Source organism: Zonotrichia leucophrys, chromosome Z (genome assembly GCF_028769735.1).
Source record: "Zonotrichia leucophrys gambelii isolate GWCS_2022_RI chromosome Z, RI_Zleu_2.0, whole genome shotgun sequence".
Classification (NCBI taxonomy): Eukaryota; Metazoa; Chordata; class Aves; order Passeriformes; family Passerellidae; genus Zonotrichia; species Zonotrichia leucophrys.
The window spans coordinates 549,416-567,341 of record NC_088200.1 but is presented as its reverse complement, the minus strand read 5'-3'; the positions used below and the strand labels follow the sequence as shown (position 1 = coordinate 567,341).

Genomic DNA, 17,926 nt, shown 5'->3' with positions numbered 1-17,926 from the left:
GTGTTCTGTGTTCTGTGTTCTGTGTTTGAACAGGTAACTGCTCTGTGTTCTATGTTCTGTGTTTGAACAGGTAACTGCTCTGTGTTGTGTGTCCCAGCAGGCAGCTGGTGTGTGTTCCATGTTCTGTGTTCTGTGTTTGAACAGGTAACTGCTCTGTGTTCTGTGTTTGAACAGGTAACTGCTCTGTGTTCTGTGTTCTGTGTTTGAACAGGTAGCTGGTGTATGTTCTGTATTCTATGTTCTGTATTTGAACAGGTAACTGCTCTGTGTTCTGTGTTCTGTGTTCTGTGTTCTGTGTTTGAACAGGTGACTCCTCTGTGTTCTGTGTTCTGTGTTTTGTGTTCTGTGTTTGAACAGGTAACTGCTCTGTGTTCTGTGTTCTGTGTTTGAACAGGTGACTGCTCTGTGCTCTGTGTCCCAGCAGGCAGCTGGTGTGTGTTCCATTTTCTGTGTTCTGTGTTTGAACAGGTAGCTGGTGTATGTTCTGTGTTCTGTGTTCTGTGTTTGAACAGGTAACTGCTCTGTGTTCTGTGTTCTGTGTTTGAACAGGTAACTGCTCTGTGTTCTGTGTTCTGTGTTCGGTGTTTGAACAGGTAACTGCTCTGTGTTCCAGCAGGCACCTGCTCCGTACTCAGTTACTCCGTGCTCTGTGTCCCGGCCGGCAGCCGCTCGGTGTTCTGTGCTCTGTGTCCCGGCCGGCAGCCGCTCGGTGTTCTGTGCTCGGTGACCCTCCCATGCCGGGATGTCCCTGGATGTCACCTTCCTGGGCACTGGCGCGGGCTTCCCGAGCCCGTCCCGCGGGGCCTCGGCGCTGGTGCTGCGCAGGGCAGGGCAGTGCTGGCTCTTCGACTGCGGCGAGGGGACACAGACACAGCTCATGAGGAGCCACCTGCGGGCAGGTGTGCGCCCTCGGCTGGGGAAGGGAAGGGAAGGGAAGGGAAGGGAGGGGAAGGGAAGGAGGGAAGGGAAGGGAAGGGAAGGGAAGGGAAGGGAAGGGAAGGGAAGGGAAGGGAAGGGAAGGGAAGGGAAGGGAAGGGAAGGGAAGGGAAGGGAAGGGAAGGGAAGGGAAGGGAAGGGAAGGGAAGGGAAGGGAAGGGAAGGGAAGGGAAGGGAAGGGAAGGGAAGGGAAGGGAAGGGAAGGGAAGGGAAGGGAAGGGAAGGGAAGGGAAGGGAAGGGAAGGGAAGGGAAGGGAAGGGAAGGGAAGGGAAGGGAAGGGAAGGGGAGGGGAGGGGAGGGAAGGGAAGGGGAGGGAAGAGGAGGGAAGGCAAGGCAAGGCAAGGCAAGGCAAGGCAAGGCAAGGCAAGGGAAGGGAAGGCAAGGCAAGGCAAGGCAAGGCAAGGCAAGGCAAGGCAAGGCAAGGCAAGGCAAGGCAAGGCAAGGGCTGCCTTGGGCTGGGCTGCCTGACCTGCTCCACAGCCATCTCTGGCCGCCCCTGGGCACAGAGACAATCGTAATTAATTCATGGTGCTTAGCAATGTCAAACGGGTCCCGCAGAGCAGCTTGAAACATGAACGGTTTGGTTGTTGTCTGTGTGGAGGCAGCTCCAGGCAAACCTGCGGTGAGCCTCCCTGTGGGTAATTCTCTGTTCAAGCGAGGCTCTGTGTGTTGGGGGTAACTTTCGCCTTTTGGCAAATGAATCAGGAATAAAGCTCACCTCGCTGTCACAGCCGCTGTGCTTCCACAGCCCTCAGTGGCCAGAGCTGACTTCTGTCCCCCAAAGAATGGAGGTGAATTGTCAGTTACAAACAGAAATACTCCTGCTCCTCCAAAACCTATCAGGGAATTTAATGTCAGGTAGATGGAGTAACTTCTATGAAATTGTTTCCTGAAATAATCTTCCAACAAAAGCAGGAGATTCTGTCATTCCTGTGGCTCGGTCCCAGCAGGTGCTGGAGGAAATGCCTGGCTGTGTGGAATTGGGAGCTCAGCAGAGACAGAGGCAGCCTGGTTAAAGGACTTGTGTGTGCAATGAGTGAGTTCTGGGCTCTTCTGGGCAGGGCCCAGCTGGGGCCAGGCAGCCCAGGCACCAAAGAAAGCCCAGACATTTACAGAGCAATATTTTCTCTTGTTTTAAACAAACCAGTCAGCAAAGACGCAGTTCTTGTCCCTTAGAAAGCCCTGAAGTCAAGGCTGCCTGCTGGTTTGGTTTTGGTCATTTTTGATCTTGCATTTCACATGGCAGATGTGTCACCAGCCTGGCCCGTTCCGTGCTTGTGGAGTGCTTGGCTTAGAAGGAGCTAAACCTTGCATCTCTGCAGCCTCTTCTTGGCCATCAGGCCAAAAATCTGCCTTGTGTGGAGGGGATGGGGAAAGAAACACCTTTTGGGGCTGGGGTTTGTCCATTAAGCGCTGGTTTTGATTTCCCTCCTCGCTTGTTTCAGACATCTTGTTTCAAACATCTCACCGAACAGCGGTGATAATTTCCGAGCGCTTACATTGCTTATTTTCCCCGTCTTTGTCTTTTCCTGTTCTATTGGAATAATAATCCCAATATAACCAGTTAGATGGTGCCTGGGTCAGTGTGACCCTCGCTGCTGGGCCAAAGGCAGCACTGTGGTGCTTTACCCCAGAGATACCTTGGCTGCTGGAGACTGCAGCGGGGCACAGGCGCAAGTCCAGGCTTGTCAGGACTCCGTTTACCTCAGGAGAGAGAGCTTCTGGTGATGGTGAAGAGAAGAAGGAGAGGATTCTGCTGGAGGGTTGCCAGATGTTTATTCCATGGTTACAGAGGTCTGAACCAGGGCAATTCCTCCAACAGAATAGAGGCCACATTCTGATTCACCTTTTAAGCTCAGGGGAAGGGGAGGGGACAGGTGAGCCACCAACCAGGTGAAAGGGGCAGGGTCTCAAGGGACAAGGGACACCTATCCAATGTCCCCCAGGCCTGAGGGACCAATCACACGACGCCTTGCTGGTATGTCAGCCTGACTGACAGGGTATTGGAATATGATCCCAATATAACCAGTTAGATGGTGCCTGGGCCAGTTCTGACCCTCGCTGCTGGGCCAAAGGCAGCACTGTGGTGCTTTACCCCAGAGATACCTTGGCTGCTGGAGATTGCAGCGGGGCACTGGTGCAAGTCCAGGCTTGTCAGGAACTCCGTTTACCTCAGGAGAGAGAGCTTCTGGTGATGGTGAAGAGAAAAAGGAGAGGATTCTGCTGGAGGGTTAATGTCCAGATGTTTATTCCATGATTACAGAGGTCTGAACCAGGGCAATTCCTCCAACAGAATAGAGGCCACATTCTGATTCACCTTTTAAGCTCAGGGGAAGGGGAGGGGACAGGTGAGCCACCAACCAGGTGAAAGGGGCGGGGTCTCAAGGGACTGGGGACACCTATCCAATGTCCCCCAGGCCTGAGGGACCAATCACACGATGCCTTGCTGGTATATTGGAATAAGAATGCCAATATAACCAGTTAGATGGTGCCTGGGTCAGTGTGACCCTCGCTGCTGGGCCAAAGGCAGCACTGTGGTGCTTTACCCCAGAGATACCTTGGCTGCTGGAGATTGCAGCGGGGCACAGGCGCAAGTCCAGGCTTGTCAGGACTCCGTTTACCTCAGGAGAGAGAGCTTCTGGCGATGGTGAAGAGAAGAAGGAGAGGATTCTGCTGGAGGGTTATATCCAGATGTTTATTCCATGGGTACAGAGGTCTGAACCAGGGCAATTCCTCCAACAGAATGGAGGCCACATTCTGATTCACCTTTTAAGCTCAGGGGAAGGGGAGGGGACAGGTGAGCCACCAAGCAGGTGAAAGGGGCAGGGTCTCAAGGGACAAGGGACACCTATACGGGCCAATGTCCCCCAGGCCTGAGGGACCAATCACACGACGCCTTGCTGGTATGTTAGCCTGAGTGACAGGGCACAGGGACACCTATACGGGCCAATGTCCCCAGGCCTGAGGGACCAATCACACAATGCCTTGCTGGTATGTTAGCCTGATTGACAGGGCACAGGGACACCTATCCAATGTCCCCCAGGCCTGAGGGACCAATCACACGACGCCTTGCTGGTATGTTAGCCTGATTGACAGGGCACAGGGACACCTATCCAATGTCCCCCAGGCCTGAGGGACCAATCACATGATGCCTTGCTGGTATGTTAGCCTGAGTGACAGGGCACAGGGACACCTATACGGGCCAATGTCCCCCAGGCCTGAGGGACCAATCACACGACGCCTTGCTGGTATGTTAGCCTGATTGACAGGGCACAGGGACACCTATCCAATGTCCCCCAGGCCTGAGGGACCAATCACACGACGCCTTGCTGGTATGTTAGCCTGATTGACAGGGCACAGGGACACCTATCCAATGTCCCCCAGGCCTGAGGGACCAATCACACGACACCTTGCTGGTATGTTAGCCTGAGTGACAGGGCACAGGGACACCTATACGGGCCAATGTCCCCCAGGCCTGAGGGACCAATCACACGACGCCTTGCTGGTATGTTAGCCTGATTGACAGGGCACAGGGACACCTATCCAATGTCCCCCAGGCCTGAGGGACCAATCACACGACGCCTTGCTGGCATGTTAGCCTGATTGACAGGGCACACTCAGCAAGGGGGAAGGGAGAAGGGATAGGCATACCTGGGAAGGGACCCGGAAGTTTAAAACAGGACATTGCAACACACCGCAACACTGTTCATGTTCAACAGCCAAAATCACCAAGATTTTCATCACTCACCTCCACGGCGACCACATGTTTGGGCTCCCGGGGCTGCTGTGCACGCTGAGCCTGCAGAGGAGCGCCGATGCCGGCGCGGCTCCCATCGACATCTACGGGCCGCTGGGGCTGCGGAGCTTCCTGCGGCAGAGCCTGGAGCTGTCGCACTCGCAGCCCGTGCTGCCGCACCGCGTGCACGAGCTGGTGCCCACGCAGGACCAGTGCCCCGCGGGCGAGTTCCGTGATTTCTCGGGCCTGGAGCTGGCGCAGGAGCCCGCGGGGACGGTGCTGCGCCTGGACGCAGAGACGGACTCGTACCTGCTGCTGGAGGACGAGGAGCTGTGCGTGAGGGCCTTCCGCCTCTTCCACCGCGTGCCCTCCTTCGGCTTCGTGCTGGAGGAGAAGCCGCGGCCCGGGAAGCTCCAAGTGCGCTTGCTGCAAGAGCTTGGTACCTACTTCCACTTATTTTTCTTCTTTTTACTTCTTTTATGGCCGCCTTCCTATGTGTTCTAGCAAAGCTGTCTCTCTCCATAGCCTGTTTTAACCCAATTTTCCGTTTTCTGTCTGGCACCCGGCCTCCAGGCTGTGCCGTGATCCGGGTGTGACGCTGGTGCCAGGGAATGCCACAGACCACTTCCATGCTGGCAAGCTCAGGTTTAGCCAGAGTTTAAACAGCTCAGCGTGGCTTTCAGGAAAACACACGGCCAGTGTGTTTGCATGATTTTCATGACTTTAATACGAGCAAAATAATTGGGGTTTTTTTAATATACCTTCCCTGAGCAGTTTTCCTGTGGCTGCCCCATCCCTGGAAGTGTCCAACCCTGGGACAGTGGAGGGTAGCAGGATGAGCTTGGCGGTGCCTTCCAACCCAAGCCATTCCAGGATTCCATTGTTTTCTTCAAACACACTTCTTGCTCTTGGGGCTGTGCGTTTGCAATCTTCCAGGACATAAGAAGGAAATCTCTGCTTTTAAATAAGCTGTTGCCTGAAAGTCATATCCTGCTAAGGTTACAAGCTCTTTAATTTGTGCGAAAAATCTGAAATACTGGCCGATTTTAATAGCGAGGTTGCGTTTTTCCCCGGCGAGCCCAGCACACCTCGGAGGGTGTATTTTGAAGCTAATCACAGCACTCAGGGCCGTTTCCTTTCCCACCAGGCGTGCCGCCGGGCGCCCTGTACGGGGAGCTGAAGCGCGGCCGCTCCGTGGAGCTGGCCGGCGGCGTGACGGTGCGGCCGCAGGACGTGCTGGGCCCGCCCGTGCCCGGCAGGAAGGTGTGCGTGCTGGGCGACTGCGCGGGGCCCGTGGGGTTTGGGGCGCGGCGCCTCTGCGGCCACGCCGACCTGCTGGTGCACGAGGCCACGCTGGGTGATGGCCTGCGGGACATGGCACGGCAGCGTGGGCACAGCACGCCCGGCCAGGCCGCGCGGTTCGCCCTGCAGTGCGGCGCCGCCAGGCTGGTGCTGACCCACTTCAGCCAGCGGTACCGCGGCGGAGATGACATGGGCGCCCTACGGAGCGAGGCCGAGGCCGTCATGGGCGGCCAGGAGGTGACGCTGGCCGAGGATTTCATGACCATCGAGATACCCATGAAGAACAAGTCCAAGGACTTTGCTATTACAGAGAACTCAATGACACAGTGAGAACGAGGACTTTGCTATTACAGAGAACCCAATGAAACAGCAAAAACGAAGACTTTGTGACCACAGAGAACCCAATGAAACAGTGAGAACGAGGACTTTGCTATTGCAGAGAACCCAATGAAACAGCAAAAACGAGGACTTTGTGACCACAGAGAACCCAACGACACAGTGAGCGCGAGGACTTGTTATTACAGAGAACCCAGTGAAACAGTGAGAACTGAAGACTTCATCATGAGATCCCAATGAAAAATTGAAAAAAAAGGACTTTGTGACCACAGAGGTCCCAATGACACAGTGAGAACGAGGACTTTGTGACCACAGAGAACCCAATGACACAGTGAAAACTGAGGACTTCGTCATGAGATCCCAATGAAAAACTGAAAAATGAGGACTTCATTATGAGATCCCAGTGAAACAGTGAGAACTGAGGAACTTCATCATGAGATCCCAATGAAAAATTGAAAAAAAAGGACTTTGTGACCACAGAGGTCCCAATGACACAGTGAGAACGAGGACTTTGTTATTGCAGAGATCTCAATGAAACAGTGAGAACTGAGGAACTTCATCATGAGATCCCAATGAAAAATTGAAAAAAAAGGACTTTGTGACCACAGAGGTCCCAATGAAACAGTGAGAACTGAAGATTTCATCATGAGATCCCAATGAAAGACAAAAACGAGGACTTCATTATGAGATCCCAATGAAACAGTGAGAACTGAAGATTTCATCATGAGATCCCAATGAAAGACAAAAACGAGGACTTCATCATGAGATCCCAATTAAACAGTTTAAAACAATCCCAATTAAACAGTTTAAAACAAGGACTTCATCATGAGATCCCAATTAAACAGTTTAAAACAATCCCAATGAAACAGTTTAAAACACGGACTTCATCATGAGATCCCAATGAAAAATTGAAAAAAAAGGACTTTGTGACCACAGAGGTCCCAATGAAACAGTGAGAACGAGGACTTTGTTATTGCAGAGATCTCAATGAAACAGTGAGAACGAGGACTTCATCATGAGATCCCAGTGAAACAGTGAGAACTGAGGAACTTCATCATGAGATCCCAACGAAACAGTTTAAAACAATCCCAATTAAACAGTTTAAACCAAGGACTTCATCATGAAATCCCAATGGAAAACTGAAAAACGAGGGCCTCATGACCACAGAGATCTCAATGAAAAAGTGAAAACTCAGGACTTCATTACAAGATCCCAATTAAAAAATATTTTGTCTTATAGATTCATGCGACTATGTAACTTTTTTAGTTAATTGCAACACACAAACTTACAGCACCGTAATTTAAATTTCTTGATTGCTTTTATAACTATTTTTATCTGTATTTTAACTTTTAAAAGCCTGAAGTTTCCTTTACTTAGCTTAACGTGTGTCTGCTTTAAACCACACATCCACATCCTCACTTCTGAGTTCAGTGGGTTTCTAAATTTAAGTTCTAAACACCGTGTCTGGAATGCCAGTGCAATTCCAATGCCATTCATTCCACAGGGAGAGCCCAGGGAGGGGATGCTCCTTTCCCTGACCCGAAGAGCTGCAGGCTCTGGGTGTGCACTCAAGGCCAGGTCATTGCTGTGGAATCAAACATGGATTGCTCTTGGGCACATCACACACCCAGCGCTGGGTTATGCAGAGCTGCTGCACTTTCCATTTATAGTGTATTTTAGCGTTTCAGAACAAATTACAGCTGCCTCTTTTCTATCAGACCCTGTGTCTGGAATGCCAGTGCAATTCCAATGCCATTCATTCCACAGGGAGAGCCCAGGGAGGGGATGCTCCTTTCAGGAGAGCTGCAGGCTCTGGGTGTGCACTCAAGGCCAGGTCATTGCTGTGGAATCAAACATGGATTGCTCTTGGGCACATCACACACCCAGCGCTGGGTTATGCAGAGCTGCTGCACTTTCCATTTGGTGTATTTTGGAGTTTCAGAACAAATTACAGCTGCCTCTTTTTTATCAGACCCCTGTGTCCTTGGCTTAGCCTGCTCCCCTCTCCTCAAAGCCTGGATACAAATCACCTGGTGATCCTGACTGCTAATGAAACCTGGATTAAATTAGCGTGCCGCTCAGTTGTCAGTGTTCTCAGTGGGTTTATCTCCCTGTGGGATCTCAGCACCTCAGTCCTGAGGTGTCACCGAGAGCACCCTTGGGGGGCTCGGGAGTCCTGGAATGTTGCCAGAAGTGTCTGGTGGCTGGACTTTGATCCTACACAGGAGACGACACCTGTATGAGGATGGGAGGGTTTCACCGGGGTGAATGGTGAAGGGATTGGTTAATTAGAGGGTGAAACACAGGGTTTAGGATTTCTGTACAGGGGGGTTTAGAGAAGTAAGATGGAGGAATTGGGGCGTGTCCTGTCCTTCTCCTTCTTCTTCTTCTCCTCCATCTTCTGTGGTGATGGTGGCACTTTTGGATTGGTTATTACTGAGAGTGCACCAAGTAATAAGAATAAATGGTATTGGGGAAAAATGATAAATATTGTACACGTAACTTTGGGTATAAAGATAGGTGACCGCCCGGAGGGCAGCACAGTGTGCTCATGGCTGGCTGCTGAGCAGAGCTCTGTCGGGCCGAGAGAAAATCTTTTAGATAAACAATTAATAAACATAAAAACCGAAAGAAGAACTGAAGCCTCTTCTCGTCCTTCGATACGCGGGCTGCCCCAAGGCCACCCCGGGCCTTTCCAGGCCCCTCAAACAGCCGAGATAAACCGGACATCTCCCCACTAACCACCTGTGGGTTGCCAGGGAGCAGAATTCCTGTGCATTCCAGCAGATGTGCCTGAGGGTTCCCCTGACAGCAGACACGGACTCTGCTCTGTGAGGGGGCTGTGACAGCTGCTGGGGGCTGTAAAGGAAGGGTTTCTAAAATCACTTTTAGGCCCCAAACAGCTCATTTTAAACATCCCTCTGCCTTCCTGGAAGAGCTCCTCTGGTTCGGTTCCCCTTTTTCCAGCTGTCACCAGCGGAAGGACGGGGTTAGCGCTGCAGAAGGAGCGTTTGGTGCTGCGGGGAAGAGGAGGGAGGGGAGGAAGGGCGATGGGGAGGGCGGTGTGAGAGCAGGGGTGTTCCGGGGGCAGGGCTGGGAGCTGCACCCCAACCCTGACCCTGCTCCTGGGGAGCGGGCACAGCTGGGGAGGGGCCCGGCAGCACAGGAAGGCGGCAGCAGCAGCAGCTGTGCTCCGGGAATCCGGGTGGGAAATACAGCTGTGGGGGCTGGATCCAGCTGTGCTCCGGGAATCCGGGTGGGAAATACAGCTGTGGGGGCTGGATCCAGCTGTGGGGGCTGGATCCAGCTGTGCTCTGGGGAATCCAGCTGGGAAACCCAGCTGTGGGGGCTGGATCCAGCTGTGCTCCGGGAATCCAGCTGGGAAACCCTGCTGTGGGGGCTGGATCCAGCTGTGGGGGCTGGATCCAGCTGTGGGGGCTGGATCCAGCTGTGCTCCGGGAATCCAGCTGGGAAACCCTGCTGTGGGGGCTGGATCCAGCTGTGGGTGCTGAATCCAGCTGGGAAGGGAAATCCAGCTGTGGGTGCTAAATCCAGCTGTGCTCCGGGGAATCCAGCTGGGACACCCAGATGTGGGGGCTGGATCCAGCTGGGAAACCCAGCTGTGGGTGCTGAATCCAGCTGGGCAGGTAAATCCAGCTGTGGGTGCTGAATCCAGCTGTGGGTGCTGAATCCAGCTGGGAAGGGAAATCCAACAGGGAAATCCAGCTGTGGGTGCTGAATCCAGATGGGAAGGGAAATCCAGCTGGGAAATCCAGCTGTGGGTGCTGGATCCAGCTGTGGGTGCTGAATCCAACTGAGAAATGCAGCTGTGGGTGCTAAATCCAGACAGAGATCCAGCTGTGGGTGCTAAATCCAGCTGTGAAATCCAGCTGTGGGCGTCCCAGCCTTGCTGTCAGCTGCTCCCCATGGTCCAGGTGGGAATCTGCAGCTGCCAGGGCAGAAAAAGAAACATGACCTTCTTTTTTTTGTTGTTTGTTTGGTGAGTTTTTTGGGTGTTTTTTGTTGGTTTGGTTTTCGTTTTCTTTATGGTTTTTTGGGGTTTGTTTTTGGGGGTTTTGTTGGTTTTTGGTTTTTGTTATGGGTTTTTATTGTGTTTTTTTGGTTGGTTTTGGTGGGATTTTTGTTTTTTGGGGTTTTTTGCTTTGTTTGTTTTGGTTTGCTTTTTTTTTGTTGTTGTTTTTGTTGTATTTTTGTTTTGTTGGTTTAGCCCAGGTCTCCCTGAAACCCCTGGTTTGGCACGGGGGGGCAGCTTAGTGCATTTTTTATTATTAATCTGAATAATAATAATAATAATAATAATAATAATAATAATAATAATAATAATAATAATAATAGCTATAATTATATCATTCTATTATATAAATAGAAATATAAATAGAAATAGAAATAGAAATAGAAATAGAAATAGAAATATATTATATAATTATATGTAATTAATTATATATATAATATATATAATAAATTAATTATATATAATACTATATAATATATAGTATATAATATATAATATTTAATATAGTATATATATTTTATATTATATATTATATATTATATATTATATATTATATATTATATATTATATATTATATAGTATATACTATATACTATATATTATATACTATATACTATATACTATATAGTATATAGTATATATTGTATACTATATATTATATACTATCATATTATAATATTATAAACATTATATACAATATTATATACATTAAATACATTATATACAGTACTATAATATTATTACAGAAATGGGTGATTTGCCCCCAGAGTTAGTTACAGGAATGGATGATTTTCACCTCACTTGCCAAATCCAGGCATGGAGGGACCTCAGTCACATCTGCCCAGGAGGAGATGACAAATATAAAATCATTATAATTTGCTTTTCAACACAAGGTCCTCAGCACGTGGAACCGACTATAAATGACTGAACGGTGCGAGCAGCAAATTTTGAACAATTTTTTTAAAATTCCCTGGAACCGAGAGTGTCGGAAAGAACGAGTGCTGGAGCTGCCCCGGGTCAGGGCAATCCCGGGATAAACCCCGGCTAGGTGTGAGCAGAGGGAGCAGCCCTGGGAGAAGGAGCTGGGGGTGCTGTGGGTGAGAGCTGGGCCTGCCCCAGCCTGAACCCCCTGCCCTGGGCTGATCCCCAGCGTGGGCAGCAGGGCAGGGGGATCCTGCCCCTGTGCCCCTGGGCTCAGGTGAGAGCCCACCTGCAGAGCTGCCCCAGCCCTGGCTCCAACAGCACAAGGAGCTGGAGCTGCTGCAGCCAGTGCAGAGGAGGCCACGGAGATGCTGCCAGGGCTGGAGCCCCTCTGCTCTGGAGCCAGCCTGGCACAGCTGGGGCTGCTCAGCTGCACCAGAGAAGCTCCAGGGACACCTGAGAGAGCCCCTGCCAGGGCCTGCAGGGGCTCCAGGAGAGCTGCACAGCCCCTGGGGACAAGGCAGGCAGGGACAGCAGCCAGGCAATGGCTCCCAGGGCCAGAGGGCAGGGACAGATTTTGGCCCATTGGGAATGAGGAATTGCTGGCTGGGAGGGTGGGCAGGCCCTGGCCCAGGGTGCCCAGAGCAGCTGTGGCTGCCCCTGGATCCCTGGCAGTGTCCCAGGCCAGGCTGGATGGGGCTGGGAGCAGCCTGGGACAGTGGGAGCTGTCCCTGCACATGGCAGGGGTGGGATGGACGGGTTTGAGGCTCCTTTCAATCAAAGTTATGGTGACAGGACGGGACCCGGCTCTGGTCACAAGTGGGTGACTTAGTGTGGTGCTGGTGGGTTAAAGTCAAAGTTTATGCGCTGGTTCGTTGTTTTCAGAGGGTTCATACAGTTCCCACAGCCTCGCATCTCAATCCAGCCCGGGCGAAATCCTCCGGGAAGCGGTTCCCGACAGGAATGGGTACAAATCCGGGGTACAAATACAGAGTGTGACCGGGAGACACACAAATGCAGGGTGAAACAGTAACACTTAACTGCGGCAAGTCTTAGAATTCTAACATTCCATGCTTAACAACAAACTAACACGGGGTACAGATACAGAGTATGATGAGGAGAGACCCAAACACAGGGTAAAACAGCAACATCTAACAGCGGCAGCTAAAGGCAAGTCTTAGAACTCTCACATTCAATGTTTAACAACAGACCAACACTTCCAATTAAGACCTTATCAACCTCATTAACACCAACTGCCGATTACAGCTCTGAAACAGAGCTCTCATCCCCAGAGTTTCATCCCTCACACCCGCGCCCGCCCGCTCCCCGCGCGGCCGCAGCGCCGCCCGCCAACCACAAACACAACGCGCCCGCCCGCGCCCCTCTCGGCGCCGCGCAGGCGCCGCGGGACCCGGATGTGGCGCATGCGCGGCGGCGGCGGCGGCCCGGACGTGTCGGCGGCGGCCGCGACAGCGACAGCGACAACAAACGAGCGGCGAGGGCGCGGGCAGCGCGGCACCGCGGGCAGCAGGCGGCGGGGGGCCGGCAGCGGGCGGCCGCTGCCCCCGGCGCCCGCCAGCGCCGCCCCGCCCCGCCCCGCCGCGCCGAGCGGAGGGGGCGGAGGCCCGGGCCTTCCCCCGCCGCCGCCGCCGCCGCCCCTCACGGCGGCCTCGGGCCGCGCCCGGACGGCGGCCCAGGTAACACCGCTCCACCCGCTCCATCCGCTCCATCGGCTCCATCCGCTCCCCGCCCGGGCTCCTTCCCCGCCCCTGCCCCGCCGCTTCCCCGGGCACTTCCCCACCTTGCCGGGCGCCGGCCCCGGCCCGCGGCGGGCTCCTCCCCGCTGCCTCCCACTCCGTGCCCGGGCTCCCTGCACACCTCCCCTCCTTCACGGCCCCTCACCGGCCCCACCGCCACCTCCCTGCCGCCCCTTCATCGCCGCCTCCCTGCCCCCTTCCCACCTCCCCGCGTTTCCCCGGCGAGAAGAACAAGGGAGCCCCCCCCTCCCGCTCCCAAACTTTTTACTCCGAGGTTTCCAGCGCTGGGCAGCCGCCCTGCCCCGCCGAGCGCTGCCCCCGCGGGCTACAGGAGCGCCCCGGTGGGTGTGCGGGTGCTCCCTCCTGCCCCCTTGGCCTGTGCCAGCCTCTGTGCCAGCCCGGAGCCGTGCTGGCAGCGGCTCGGGCCGGCGGGGCTGACGGCGGGTGCTGTCACACACCGAACCCGCGGGGCCGGCCCGGGGCACTCGGTGAGCCCGGCGGCTCGGAGGCCGTGCCCGGCCGGGTGCCCGGTGCAGGGGTAACACAGGAGCGGTGTGAGAGCCCAGGGCGGGGGCTGCGGACACACAGCACCGCCGCGCTGGATCACCAGCACACAACGATGGGCCGGGTTGGAGCTCCTGTCCGTGCTCAGGGCTCCTGTCCCTGCTCAGAGCTCCTGTCCCTGCTCAGAGCTCCTGTCCCTGTTCAGGGCTCCTGTCCCTGTTCAGGGCTCCTGTCCCTGCTCAGAGCTCCTGTCCCTGCTCAGAGCTCCTGTCCCTGCTGTTCAGAGCTCCTGTCCCTGCTCAGAGCTCCTGTCCCTGCTCAGAGCTCCTGTCCCTGCTGTTCAGGGCTCCTGTCCCTGCTCAGAGCTCCTGTCCCTGCTCAGAGCTCCTGTCCCTGCTGTTCAGAGCTCCTGTCCCTGTTCAGGGCTCCTGTCCCTGTTCAGAGCTCCTGTCCTGCTGCTCAGAGCTCCTGTCCCTGTTCAGAGCTCCTGTCCCTGTTCAGAGCTCCTGTCCCTGCTCAGGGCTCCTGTCCCTGCTCAGAGCTCCTGTCCCTGCTCAGGGCTCCTGTCCCTGCTCAGAGCTCCTGTCCCTGCTCAGAGCTCCTGTCCCTGCTCAGGCTCCTGTCCCTGCTCAGAGCTCCTGTCCTGCAGGCTCCTGTCCCTTGCTCAGAGCTCCTGTCCCTGTTCAGAGCTCCTTCCCTGTTCAGGCTCCTGTCCCTGCTCAGGCTCCTGTCCCTGTTCAGAGCTCCTGTCCCTGTCAGGGCTCCTGTCCCTGTTCAGGCTCCTGTCCCTGTCAGGCTCCTGTCCTGCTCAGAGCTCCTGTCACCTGCTCAGAGCCTGTCCCTGTCAGGCTCCTGTCCTGCTCAGAGCTCCTGTCCCTGTTCAGGGCTCCTGTCCCTGTCAGAGCTCCTGTCCCTGTTCAGAGCTCCTGTCCCGTTTTTCAGGCTCCTGTCCCTTTCAGAGCTCCTGTCCCTGTTTCAGGCTCCTGTCCTGTTCAGAGCTCCTGTCCCTGCTCAGGCTCCTGTCCCTGCTCAGAGCTCCTGTCCTGTAGGCTCCTGCCCTTTCAGGGCTCCTGTCCCTGTCAGAGCTCCTGTCCTGTTTCAGGCTCCTGTCCCTGTTCAGGCTCCTGTCCCTGTCAGGCTCTGTCCTGTTCAGAGCTCCTGTCCCTGCTCAGAGCTCCTGTCCCTGCTCAGAGCTCCTGTCCCTGCTCAGAGCTCCTGTCCCTGCTGCTCAGAGCTCCTGTCCCTGTTCAGAGCTCCTGTCCCTGCTCAGAGCTCCTGTCCCTGCTCAGAGCTCCTGTCCCTGCTCAGGCCCTGTCCCGCTGCTCAGAGCTCCTGTCCTGCTGTTGTCACGCTCGAGCTCCTGTCCCTGCTCAGGCTCCTGTCCTGCTTCAGAGCTCCTGTCCCTGTGTCAGAGCTCTTCCTGTCAGCCCTGTCCCTGCTCAGAGCTCCTGTCCCTGCTCAGAGCTCCTGTCCCTGCTCAGAGCTCCTGTCCCTGCTGTTCAGAGCTCCTGTCCCTGCTCAGAGCTCCTGTCCCTGCTGTTCAGAGCTCCTGTCCCTGCTCAGAGCTCCTGTCCCTGCTCAGAGCTCCTGTCCCTGCTCAGAGCCCTGTCCTGTGCTCAGGCTCCTGTCCCTGTCAGAGCTCCTGTCCGCTCAGCTCCTGTCCCTGCTCAGAGCTCCTGTCCCTGTTCAGAGCTCCGTCCCTGCTCAGAGCTCCTGTCCCTGCAGCAGAGCTGCCTGTCCCCTGCTCAGACTCCAGTCCCTGCTCAGAGCCCTGTCCTGTCAGGAGCCCTGTCCCTGTCAGAGCTCCTGTCCTGCTCAGAGCTCCTGTCCCTGTCAGAGCTCCTGTCCCTCTCAGGGCTCCTGTCCTGCTCAGAGCTCCTGTCCCTGTCAGGCTCCTGTCCCTGTTCAGAGCTCCTGTCCCTGCTTTCAGGCTCCTGTCCCTGCAGGGCTCCTGTCCCTGCTCAGGCTCCTGTCCCTGCTCAGAGCTCCTTCCCTGCTCAGGGCTCAGTTCCTGGCTCAAGCTCTGCCCGTTCAGCAGACTCCTGTCCCATTGTCAGAGCTCAGCCCTAAGCCAGAGCTCCTGCCCCTGTTCAGAGCTTGTCCCGTTCAGCCCTGTCCTGCCAGAGACCTGGTAGGCTCCTGTCCCTCCAAGCCCTGTCCTGTCAGGGCCCTGTCACCTGCCAGGCCCTGTCCTGCCAGAGCTCTGGCTGCTCGAGCCCTGTCCTGCGGGTATGGAGCTTGTCCCCCAGGCTCCTGTCCCTGCTGGAGTCTTCCCTGCAGAGTCTGCCCTGCTCAGGGGCTTGTGCTAGACTCCGTTCCATGTGTTCAGGGCTTTTTCAGAGCTGCCTGCTCAGGTCCTTCCCTGCTGTTCGGCTGTCCTTCAAGCTCGTCCCTGCCAGAGCTCCATCCCGCTGTTCAGGGCTCGGCAGAGTCCGTCCCTGCAGGGTCCTGTCCTGTGTTCAACTCCTGCCTGTCAGGGCATCTTACCCTGCCAGAAGCGCTGTCCCCGTGCAGATTAGTGTGGAGAGCAGATGTTATCTGCTGGGCTGTGGGAGTCACAATCGCAGCGCTCACTGCTGGGCAGGCAGGGCTCCGTCTGCAGCCACGAGCAGTGTGGCCGTGTGGGTTACAAACAGTGTCACTGGGTCTGTCCCTGACAGGAGACCTGCAGAAACCCTGGTCGGGGTGCTCCGTCATTCCTCCAGGAACTGTTTGTGACTGGGGCCTGCCCTGGAGCAGGGGGACCTGCAGGAAACCCTGGGACCCCTTGCTCGTTCCTCCAGGGCCTGCCCTGGAGCAGGGGGACCTGCAGGAAACCCTGGGGTCGGTTGAGCTTGCTCGTTCCTGCAGGAACTGTTTGGGACAGGGGCCTGCCCTGGACGGGGGGCACCTGCGGGATCCTCTGGGGTCGGTTGAGCTTGCTCGTTCCTGCAGGAACTGTTTGGGACAGGGGCCTGCCCTGGACGGGGGGCACCTGCGGGATCCTCTGGGGTCGGGTGTGCTCCGTCATTCCTCCAGCAGGAATTCCACCGCCTGGGCTCCCTGCGCCTGGCCTCTCCCAGGATGGCATCTCCTGCTCCCCGTGGTGCAGGGTGGCACACAGAGCTGTGCCCAGACTGTGCAGGGTGGCACACAGGGCTGTGCCCAGGCTGTGCAGTGCAGGGTGGCACACGGGGCTGTGCCCAGGCTGTGCCCAGGCTGTGCAGGATGGCACACGGGGCTGTGCCCAGGCTGTGCCCAGGCTGTGCAGTGCAGGGTGGCACACGGGGCTGTGCCCAGGCTGTGCAGGGTGGCACACGGGGCTGTGCCCAGGCTGTGCAGTGCAGGGTGGCACACAGGGCTGTGCCCAGGCTGTGCCCAGGCTGTGCAGGTGGCACACGGGGCTGTGCCCAGGCTGTGCAGTGCAGGATGGCACACGGGGCTGTGCCCAGGCTGTGCCCTGGCTGTGCCCAGGCTGTGCAGTGCAGGGTGGCACACAGGGCTGTGCCCAGGCTGTGCAGTGCAGGGTGGCACACGGGGCTGTGCCCAGGCTGTGCCCTGGCTGTGCCCAGGCTGTGCCCAGGCTGTGCAGGGTGGCACACGGGGCTGTGCCCAGGCTGTGCCCTGGCTGTGCAGGGTGGCACACAGAGCTGTGCCCAGGCTGTGCAGTGCAGGGTGGCACACGGGGCTGTGCCCAGGCTGTGCCCAGGCTGTGCAGTGCAGGGTGGCACACGGGGCTGTGCCCAGGCTGTGCCCTGGCTGTGCCCAGGCTGTGCCCAGGCTGTGCCCAGGCTGTGCAGGGTGGCACACAGGGCTGTGCCCAGGCTGTGCCCAGGCTGTGCCCAGGCTGTGCAGGGTGGCACACGGGGCTGTGCAGTGCAGGGTGGCACACGGGGCTGTGCAGTGCAGGGTGGCACACGGGGCTGTGCCCAGTGTGGCTCCAGTGTCAGAGGAGTTCATGTGCTGTCGTGTGCAGATCTTCCTGCTCTGACCCCGCAGAGGCCTGTACTGGAAGGAGGAGTTGTTTTCCAGCTGTGTGCCTTCTCCAAAAGTGAAAACGACAAAGGGCAGAGAAATGTGTAAAATGGAACTCGCTGGGATTTAAAACCCATGGTAGAGTGAGGTCAGCACAGCAGGGTTTGCTTTTCCCTCATGTGCCCTCAGAGGGAAGGTGAGTTTGGAGAGGGCTTACCCTGGGGTCAGCATCTCAAACAAGAGTGAGAGCAACTCTTTGTCCCCTCTGCGCCCTCAGTGTGGGCACTGGGAAGGGGTCACAGCCCTGATGGAGCTCTGTGCACCCTCAGTGTGGGCACTGGGAAGGGGTCACAGCCCTGATGGAGCTCTGTGCACCCTCAGTGTGGGCACTGGGAAGGGGTCACAGCCCTGATGGAGCTCTGCTCTCTGTGCACCCTCAGTGTGGG

At 55.9% G+C, this 17,926-nt stretch overlaps 1 protein-coding gene across 1 annotated transcript; it reads left to right on the top strand.

Annotated features, from left to right (window-relative positions):
- On the top strand, nucleotides 1-6,471 carry ELAC1 (elaC ribonuclease Z 1). Its single transcript, XM_064736660.1, has 5 exons — nucleotides 1-70; nucleotides 175-685; nucleotides 723-899; nucleotides 4,657-5,112; nucleotides 5,821-6,471. The coding sequence occupies exons 3-5, from the start codon at nucleotides 743-745 to the stop codon at nucleotides 6,303-6,305; spliced, it is 1,098 nt and encodes a 365-aa protein (XP_064592730.1). The 5' UTR covers nucleotides 1-70; nucleotides 175-685; nucleotides 723-742; the 3' UTR covers nucleotides 6,306-6,471.
- Nucleotides 6,472-17,926: the final 11,455 nt, after the last annotated feature.

Excerpts from the sequence above, each read along its gene's own strand:
- ELAC1 (XM_064736660.1), top strand. The coding sequence starts at position 743 with ATGTCCCTGGATGTCACCTTCCTGGGCACTGGCGCGGGCTTCCCGAGC. Across the intron at positions 900-4,656 it reads GAGGAGCCACCTGCGGGCAG|CCAAAATCACCAAGATTTTC; the intron begins GTGTGCGCCCTC and ends CATGTTCAACAG. Across the intron at positions 5,113-5,820 it reads GCGCTTGCTGCAAGAGCTTG|GCGTGCCGCCGGGCGCCCTG; the intron begins GTACCTACTTCC and ends CTTTCCCACCAG.